This window comes from Pteropus vampyrus, unplaced genomic scaffold, assembly GCF_000151845.1.
Source record: "Pteropus vampyrus isolate Shadow unplaced genomic scaffold, Pvam_2.0 Scaffold146, whole genome shotgun sequence".
Taxonomy (NCBI): domain Eukaryota; kingdom Metazoa; phylum Chordata; class Mammalia; order Chiroptera; family Pteropodidae; genus Pteropus; species Pteropus vampyrus.
The window spans coordinates 1,023,162-1,033,225 of record NW_011888927.1 but is presented as its reverse complement, the minus strand read 5'-3'; the positions used below and the strand labels follow the sequence as shown (position 1 = coordinate 1,033,225).

Genomic DNA, 10,064 nt, shown 5'->3' with positions numbered 1-10,064 from the left:
ATCTCTCATCCACAAACGGGGAATAATAATAATATACATTTCGCACTGTTGATATGGGGATTAAATGAATATATATAACATAGTTAGAACAGTACTTGGCACATGGAATACATTTCATAAATATCAGGTATGATTATTTTTACCTAGAGAAGTTTATGTTTACATATATATAATGCCTAAGCTGTACCATAGACTTAATGAATAACAATTTACAGTGATAGAAAACAGCCATGTGTTTTGAAAAAACTTCCACAGATGATTTTGCTCCCTAACCCTAGTTAAGGACCACTGACATACTGTGATCATAAAATAATGAAGAGTTAAAGTACTAGCAAAGCATAGAGGAGGTAGTAACTAATTCTTAAGAGATGGGAAGGCAAAGGAGTTTGGTATAGTCAGAGGGGGCTTTATTTTCATGAGAAAAAGACTTTTGATGCAGGCATTGAAGGTTTCCCATAATAAGGATGGGGGAAGGGGTATTTAGGGAAGGAAATAAAAGCATATGAGAGCCATGTCCAGGGAATCTAAACTAACATTAACATGTAGGAACCCAAAATTAAAACGATTCTAAACTATAATGAACCCTGGAGTCATTATGGTTTCCCTAGAGCCCTTCAGAGTAGAAACAAAATGAAACTACACATTTCAGTACAATTTCAAAGGTGAATGTCTTAGAACCAGCTTTATCAAATATACCCATCTCCTCTAGCAGTGCTAATTTCCCAAGATTCCACCTAATCAATTTTATACAGAAAGTAGACCAGTAATCATATGAGGAAATCCTGTAACAGGGTGATTTCTCATAGCATATGCCAAGGTGACCCAAATACCTGGCATGAATCTACCATGAGTCCAGGCCAGGTGGTAATTCCAGTGCCTTACAGGTGTGTGTCCTTATACAGAAAGCTGGGCTTTTAAAGAGCTTTGTGTAACTTGTACTCAGTATGCACTTGATAAACTTTGACAACTATTGAATGAGTAGCACTCATACTTGGGCCACACTTTTGACAGTTTCATAAAATGAGTACAATTCATCTTGATAACATCCAAAGAGGAAATTGAATCCACAACAGAGATAACTAGATTTACCTACAGTCATACTTTCTTCTTGCATTTCTCTGAAGAAAAATAAACTTAATTAAACATATATAAATATTAAAGTAGTGGTGTTCCATATCATGGGGTGGCATAATCCAAACAATGATCCTTGGCTTCCCAAGTGTCCAAAAAGGGTATATATGGGAGCTTACCACTTCGAAACAAGTAGCAAGCTTTAGTAAAACTTTTGCATAATTATGAAGTCGTCTGGTTGGCAAGAAAAACAAAGTATTCAGTATTTCTACCAACTGGGTGTTTTCATCAGTCACTTCTGATAAACCTTGTAACAGCTCCTGGTTTTTATTTAGGAAATCACTAGAGGTAGGAAAAAAAAGAGATTCTGTTAATTGTTTTGGTAAGGACAATATGCACTATATTGAATAAAAATATTTTACTAGATTCTATCTTTTTAAAAAATAGATTCTATTTTTTAGGTGTTATGAAAGTAGTGGAAGATGAATACAAAGAAATAGGCCAGATATAATTAAAAGAATTTCTCTGCCTATAAAATGGGATTTTTGAGTATAAAAAGTAGCCAGTGGTAGCAATAGTAACCCTATAATAGAGACGTTTAATCACAGACTTGTGCCTCATGTTATAGGAAATGAATCATACATCACACAGTTTCAAGGAATAATTGGAGACCAGCTGACATCATTACCTGTTAATTTATAAGCCAAAAGTCACAGCAATAAATGGCAAGACTAATTGCTCTAATTGGCTGTGCTAAACAGAAATACTGATGGAAAAACAAAACTCTTTGCTCTAACATAATTGACATGGAATATTAAAATACTTCTAATTTCTTTTTTTCCTTCAATTGTTGATGATCTAATAAAAGTTTATTACAGGAGAGTAATAAAAAGTTATAGGTACCAGTTCTACAATTAACAGGTAATAATAAAGCAAATTATTTGTGAAGATTTCAATGCTGAGATCTTCAAAAGCATTTCAAACTGAAGCCAATGTTTAGTTTCGATATTTGGTTTTTATGTAAGTTCATTATTAAGATTTTACTATAAAGTTTAATGCTGCTCAGTGCCCAAAATATATGCGACTATGCTCATCAGACCAAAATATTTTTGTAATATTTGGTGGGACAGAATAATCATTATTTTCCACTTAATGAGCCATATTTATGTGCCGGGCACTATGCTGAGTGCTTTACAAGCTTTATACTATAATTCTTAGCTACAAGGCCTCAAATATGACAATGTCACACAAAACTATATGGCAAGAATGAATCATTTTATAACCCCTTAGAGACCTATGAAATAAAGAGATGTGTTTAACTCATAAATAATGAAATATTATTGTGGAAAGATGGAAAAAGACATAATAACTTCCAGGAATCCCAAAGTTCAATGGCACAAATTGGATTATTTTATAATGCAATTAAGAGATCTTAAAGAGAGTGCCCTGGGGAATACAGCTCAGATATTTATACTTGTCTTGTGTGAATGTTCCTACTTCCTTCTCCATGTTCTGCTGCTAATGTCAGCTAAGGAAACTCGTTTAAGCCTTCAGAAGTGTTCTGCTTTGACCTGCTCCTGAGGTATCACACAGTGAACACATACTCCCTCTGACCACATTTCTCCTGAGTGTCCAGTACTAGACAGAAATGTTCCAATTCCTTTGAACCCTATTACTTTTCAGGACTTACTCATGTCCTTGCCAACAGACCTTCCCAAAAGGAGTCCTGGTATGCTCTCGGGAAATCTGAACCAGAGAGTTGACTTAGCTTATCTTCTATTGGGAGTTTTTAACCTAATGATGGTAAATATATTTAATAAATATATTAAAGGTAGAAACAACCCAAGTGTCCATCAACAGATGAATGGATAAACAAAATGTGGTGTATATACACAACGAAATATTATTCAGCCATATGATGGAATAAAATTTTGGTATATGCAACAACATGGATGAACCTTGAAAACACTATACTTACGGAAATAAGCCAAACACAGAACAAATATTGCACGATTCCACTAATATGAGGTATCTGAATGTATAAATTCAGAGAGACAGGAAGAAGAATATAAGTTACCAGGGGCTTTGGGGAGGGCAAAAAGGTAAGTTATCGCTTAATGAGTGCAGGGTTTTTGTAGGAGATGATGAAAGAAGTTTTGTTTATACATAACGGTGATGGTTTACAATACATGTGAATGTGCTTGACGTCACAGAACTATACACTTAGGAATGATTAAAATAATCATGTACATTCTATTATAATAATTATTGTAATACTAATAAACCATCTATGATGATCAAACCACCAGGCTAGCCACAGGTAAGTAGCTAAGTGATAAACCAGTGATGAGAGCCTGAGCATCATCATTCGAGATCCATTATCTGCCACATGGGCTCACTAGCTATGTTCTATAGGTTCTCAAACTAGTCTCTTTTAAAATGAATACTTAAAAATAAGTTTAAATATTAAATTTGTAAGTAGAAGTTGGAAAAAGACGTTAATACTGCCTTTAACTGTGTAAAACCATGGGGTTCATAAACCACTGCTTGGGAAATGCTGGCCAAATTCAGACTTAATAAATAAGCTCTTTTAGTAATTGTAACGTACAATATAGAATAAATGTAAAATCAGAAATTTTAATAAATGTAAACCTGTCAGTTAAAAGCCAAATCTCTGAGACTGAAAAAAGAACAAAGCAATAAGTCTATCTATCTGCTGATTAAAAGAAATGCACAAAAACATTATAATACAATGCAGAAAGGCTGAAAGAGTAGAAAATGATGTCATTATATTAAATTAAACAAAATAGCAAGATCAAGGATTTTTAAATCACCACATAACATTGAAATATAACACTCTTAAACCTCTCATTTAAAAAATGAAGACCAAACCTCTATATTTTGAAAACAAATGAGCATGACATGAATCAAAGAAGAAATCAAAATGTAAATTTTAAAGAATTTAGAATAACTATAAAAACAAAATGTTTCAAAACTTTTAAGATAAAGCTAAAGCAACACTTAGAGGGAAATTTATAGCTTTATAGAAACACATTAGAAATATGAAAATAAACAAAGTGCTAAGAGTTTAATAGGTGAACACTGAGAAATTAGAAGAAAATAAAAGGTAGAAATTAATGAAATAGAAAACAAACTATTAACTAAAGCTTAACTTTTGAAAATAATAATGAAAAAGGATAAACTGCTGACAAGACTGACAAAGATAAAAAGATAAAAGGTTCAAATAAAGAATAAGAATGAAAAATAGGGGGTACAGCTACAGTTATTATGAAGGTGAAAACATCTTAAGACAATGGTAAGAATACTAGGCCAATAAATTTAAAAATAAAGATGCAATTAACAAGTTTCCAGAAAAATATAAATAATTAAAGCCATAGGAAGGAATAAAAACCTAAAGAGATCTATTCATTAAAGATATCAAATCAGTAGTTTAAAAACTCCCTACAGGAATTTCCCCATGAAGGCCATACATTTTTACAAATGAATTCTACCGAATCTTCAAAGTACAGAGAATCCCTATTTCATGCAAACTATTCCAGAAACTAGAAAAAGAGAGAAAGCTCCCCAACTCATTTTATAATTGCTAACGCAATCCTCTTACCAAAACTGGACAAGTTTAGAAAAGAAGAAACATATCTTATATTCACATAAAATGCAAAAATCTGAAATATTACCAAAATGAATCCAGCAATGTATTAAAAATTAAGTACAAAGACCACTGAGTTTACCTTGGAACTCAAGAATATTTAACACTAAAAAAAAAAAATCTTTTTCAACTTTTAGGAATAGAAAGTTTCTATTAATTAAAAATTATTGCAGTGACATTTATCAACAAAATCCAGTAAGTTTCAAGTGTATGATCAAAAGTAAGTCGTATCTTGCATTGTGTGTTCACCAACTATATAAAAGGGAGTTTTTTGACCCTATAAATGATTTTTACCAAAAACGTAAGGCAATCATCTTTAATGGTAATATATTAAAAATATGCCCTTTAAAACCATAAATAAAGATATTATTACTATTCTTTTAGGATATAAGATCAAAAGTAAACAAGGCAAAACATTAACATCCATTAAATCTGGGTCATGAGTACATATTTGAAATGTTTTCTGTTAAAGTATGACTGAATTTTTAAAACCTGCCTTTGTTGCTGGGTCAATACTTGTTGAGAAACTATACAGTACAGCATGCTGAGATTCATGTAAGGAGCTTTTTTATTTATTACTTATTCAGAGGCTAGATGCAAAAACCTATATTAGTGCAACACTTTGCACTTTTCTGTGTAGCATCACACACATTATTTGCTCCTCACAAGTAAGAAGAGAATATTCCCATTTTTCAAATGAAAAAAAATTTGGCTCAATTTGGTGAAGAGTACTGTCTCTTAAAGTCTCAGAAATAATAAGTAGTAGCACTCAAGGACTCAGATCTTGTGGCTTTTTCAAAACCATACTACTTCCAAAAATAATCAGAAACTAATAATACCTGTCCCTTACAAGAGTTAATGAAAGTCTACATTTTGATTCATTTGGTAAAATGACCAGGTCAAAGCTTTTCATGGGACTCAAAAACACAAACACTATAAAACATGATTTTTGGTTGTTAGAATGAAAATTGGAAGATATTTGCTTACATGGCAGGCTTAGCAAGAAGCTGAAATCCTCCCATAACCAGGAAATTTGTAATAGATGTGCAATACCTTGAGCAAAAAAGAAAACATGTTCATTAGTGTTAAAAAGTTAATTAGTTCTTCAGCATTTTCGAGCAAGCATCTGGAACAGATACTTCTTGGTACCTCGTCAATGAGTTTCAGCACTTGATGTTATAGTTCATGTTATAGTTAACACTCATGAACTATAAAGAACTAAAGAGAAGGGCAGGTTATGTGATAATCACAATAATTAGGGGGATGGGGAAGCCATTTTAATAAAGATGTGAATGTAAGAGGAAATTTAAAAAATAGTCAAAACTATGCAGAATATGCTAGAGTTTACGTGGTAGAGTTTACTTTGTAACTTAACAAACTTGAGAAAATATAATTAAAATTGTTGGATTTTAAATGAAAAATTCTTCTAATCGTCACTTTTGTTTTCCCAATTAAGTCTTCAGAAATAAACAATAGACACAGTAAGAAAATATGTTAAAATTAAAAGAGCTTGAGTGAAATAGTATTAGAAAATATAGGTTAAGTATTCATCTCTTGCTAGAGAATAACTCTTGATATCCTGCTTTGAGCTATGTATATTCTTCCCATACTCCTGGGCTGGCAAATGGAATCCACTGACTTTCAGAGAGAAGGCAAAATCCTATCATAAATAACCCAAGGCGCTGTACACTTAAAAATGGCTACAATGATAAATTTTATGTTATTGTATTTTACCACAATTAAGAATAATTTTAAGAATTCATACATAAATCAAAATTTTACTTGCTCCATCTAATATGAATAAATTATGTTAAAAATAGCCCAACTTATCAAAATAAAAGCATTTTCAAGCATAAGTCCTGAAGTATCAGAGAACCGAAACAGACTGAGATGATTACAAGTCAAGAAAAATTATACTAGCAAAAATTGAAACCTTCGCACAAACAAAATCCAGTTTAAAAGATTAAATTGGTATCAAATTATGTTATTTTTCATGTCCAAAACTTGATGCGTTAAAAGACTCTAACCAGGGTGTTTCCAATAGCTTCAAGTATATTTAATTTTGCTTAGAATTAAAATCGCACACATTTATTTGTACATACATGCTAAGTCTAAAAGGAAATACACTAGGATTATGAACAGTGGTTATTTCTGATGGCAGGATTATGGGTGACTTTAAATATTTTTTTGATTATCTTTATTTGTTGAGTTTTCAATAAGAAACATACATTATTTATATTATAAATAACCTAAATGGAATGCCGACAGAACATGAACTCCTCAAGGCGGGTGCTTTTCGTTGGCTCTGTGCAGTGGCTGCTGTGGTCTAGGAGCTCCGCACAGTGCCTGGTGGGTATTCAGTCAATATTTGTTGGGTAGATGAGGTATGAATAAAGAAAGAATAAAACCTACATTTCAGATCAACACTATAACCTAATATACATTAACATAACTCTTAAATTACGCCTCATGTCAAAATGTCAAAATACGAATTAAGAAAAAATGAAAAGTATTTAAATTTTCAAATATGCTTGGGATATTTTACTTGAAAAACATGTAAAGAACCTTGGATAACCATCCTAGGTTTTATTAAAGAAATATATTTATTTTAAAGATAGTTTGGTCTTTAAACTCTCCATTTATAAAGCAGATATTGGAACAGCTCCGTATTTACAATCGGCAGTTGGTCTTCAAATAATTTGTTTAGTTACTTATTTCCTCAAATTTAGTATAATTTACTTAAGCAAACAAATGTGTTCTTTAAAGAACTACATTTATTATAGTACATTTTATGTAAACTAAGTATATTATCAACCGTTCTGCTGGAATACAGAAGGAAATACAAGAATTCATTATTTTTAAATCTTTTTCCCTTAGAAAAAAACTAAAATTTTAGCAATGCAGAACTATAAATGGCTTAAGATTAAAATACTGCTTTGCAATTTCTATTACCTTATATCACTCTCCCTAATCTAGTCTCTTCTGTTTAAGGAGCTGTTCTCCTTGGTAGAAAAACCCTGCAGAGATTGAACATGACACGGGACTGGATACTTGCTCTGTGTAACTATCCAAGAAGAGACTTGCATGCTTCAGAATGACCAAACTCCTGGCTTCCTTGATCCCATGAAGGAAGCTGCTCAGTGAAGCTCCATGCTGACCAATTAGGTAACACAGCTTGCTGAATCGGCTTGCCACCTCCTGCAGCAGCTGGATCGTACTTGCAGTGCCCAAATTTTCTGTAACAAAATGATGACGATGCTAATGACGACATAACCTAAAGTATTCATTCCCTGAATACTTCCTTATGACCAAGATTATCAATTCCCCTTTTCTAAAAATACTTAACATGTTGAGATGTACTCTCAACTACAAAACCCAAAAAATCATAGCGCTAAATCATAGAGATCACAGAATCCAGCCAATTGAGGTACTTGTTAAAAACATATTCACAGGGACTCGCAGATTCTGACTCAGTAGGCCAGGGTTGAGACCCAGGATGGATATGTTAAAAAAAAAAAGCTTTCCAGGTAATTCTGAAGACTAGCCAAATTTGAGAACCACTGAGCTAATCCAACTCTCCTGTCATTTTGAAGATAAGTAATCTGAAGCCAAGAGAAGGGAATTATCTAATTTCATATAACTGGTTAGGGACAGCCAGGAATTAAACTCACTTCTGCAGTTATATCTTGGTTAACATTTTCAACCTTTTGTACTGACTTCTGCTCGACCTCAGACAAGCCCACTTCAGTGCAGAGAGGGCAACCCAAAAACCAGACCGCCTATGCTGCTCTAAACTTTATAGGGGGCATATGATTATTTGCTTTTTCCCAGCCCAAAGTTCCTAATTTCTAGGACTTCTCACCAAGCAGTGAGGCTGATGAGCAGACCAGGTAGACCAACAAAGAAATCTGGAACCAGGACAGAGAAAAGGCAGATTTCACTTTTCTTTCAGCGTAATCCCGGAAGCTTCCAGTCTGGATTGCTTTCTTTCCCTTGCCAAAGTCCTGGGGTACTGGGCCCACCCACTGGAGGAGAATTTATAGAACAGGACTCTACAACATTTAAAAAAGCAGAACACATTTTTTAAAAAATGCAGACAGTCTCCAACCAACTTACAAAGGAAACACTATAAGTTAGTTGTTTGAAAAGTAGATGTTTTCCCACTAAAAACAATGAGCTAACTAACAAGGTGGAATTTAACCACTAGAGCATTGGCCTGAATTCTGGGTCGTCATAGTGGGCCAAGGAGTGAAGGAGAAAGAGAAAGAAAACTTCCTCTCCATTTTCTGCGTGCTGGGCAAAACCAAGAAAAATATTTGAAATGAGGAAAGTTAACTTTTAATAGCCATTCCCTCCAATCTTCATTTTGTATCTTTTCTGACCTCCTAGAGCCCCTAGGTACCTAGCAAAACCAGACAGCAGCATACCAGCTAGGACTATCATAATCCATTTCCTCTGTGACATCTCTCCACCTTCAATCTCTTTTTGTAGATGATTACAGCTAAGAAATTGGATTTAATCAATTCATGCTAATGTGAGATAAGAGCCTTAACACTTACAATTTCAAGAGACTACTTGTAAATCCAAATGAATCTCTACTTGATATAATTCTAAGAACTAGAACAAAGAAAATGAATGATTCAGGCAGGATAACATAAGATATCTTAGGACTGGTGGGGCTAGAAGTGTTTAGAAGTCAGTTACTAGGATCAACTTTCCCAAAGTTGTTTCTGCTTCTCTGCCATGAATATTCTGAAAGCTCCACTTCCTAGTTCCACAAGTAAAAGCTCTAGGAGTGGCATGATAGGGCGGAGGCAGCTGGGCTACTGACACAGTGGAAACAGTTTGTAAGATGTTGACTGCCTGTGTACAAAAAAGGAAAGGAATAAACCTAACTCAAAGATTTTCTTTGTGATACAGGAAGAAGAGATAAAACAAGAGTGCTCTACTTACCTAAACTGAGAAGAGGCCTGAGAATCTGAGATTTGATATCACTTAGTTTTGAATAGAACCGTCTTTCTGTAGCAGCCAGCTCATGGAGACTGGCAATATATCCCATAATGTTCTTGTCCACCAAGGCTAAATAGCGGTCTTTTCCTGCTGTCACTCTGCTTATATAACCAAGCTAAAACAGAGAAGAAGACAATTAAAGATAAAATGTAATTTGCTAATAGCAATTTGGGCACTGAAGCTGGCTTGTATCAGCTGGTGAAAACCAAATGGTAAATATTCAGGAATTCTGCAAGCTGGTAATTAAACCACTGGTAGCCTGAAGTTGGCAATAGTGAAATTACCAAAAACACTGGCAAATACTATAGATCAGGGC

General features: G+C 33.7%; 1 protein-coding gene across 5 annotated transcripts in view; it reads right to left on the bottom strand.

Moving 5' to 3' along the window:
- Nucleotides 1–37: 37 nt before the first annotated feature.
- LOC105298120 (alsin) overlaps nt 38–10,064 on the bottom strand; it is a 37,846-nt gene continuing 27,819 nt past the window's right edge. For 2 of the 5 annotated variants that reach the window (XM_023536015.1, XM_023536014.1), the window contains 3 exons: nt 7,794–7,974; nt 5,726–5,791; nt 38–1,413 (listed from right to left, as the gene is read on the bottom strand). In XM_023536015.1, coding sequence (XP_023391783.1) covers nt 1,086–1,413; nt 5,726–5,791; nt 7,794–7,974 — 575 coding nt within the window. In that variant the 3' untranslated portion in view covers nt 38–1,085. Of the gene's footprint in view, nt 1,414–5,725; nt 5,792–7,690; nt 7,975–10,064 lie in introns of those variants that run through there. The other 3 variants (XM_023536017.1, XM_011369148.2, XM_023536016.1) reach the window with 3 other exon arrangements.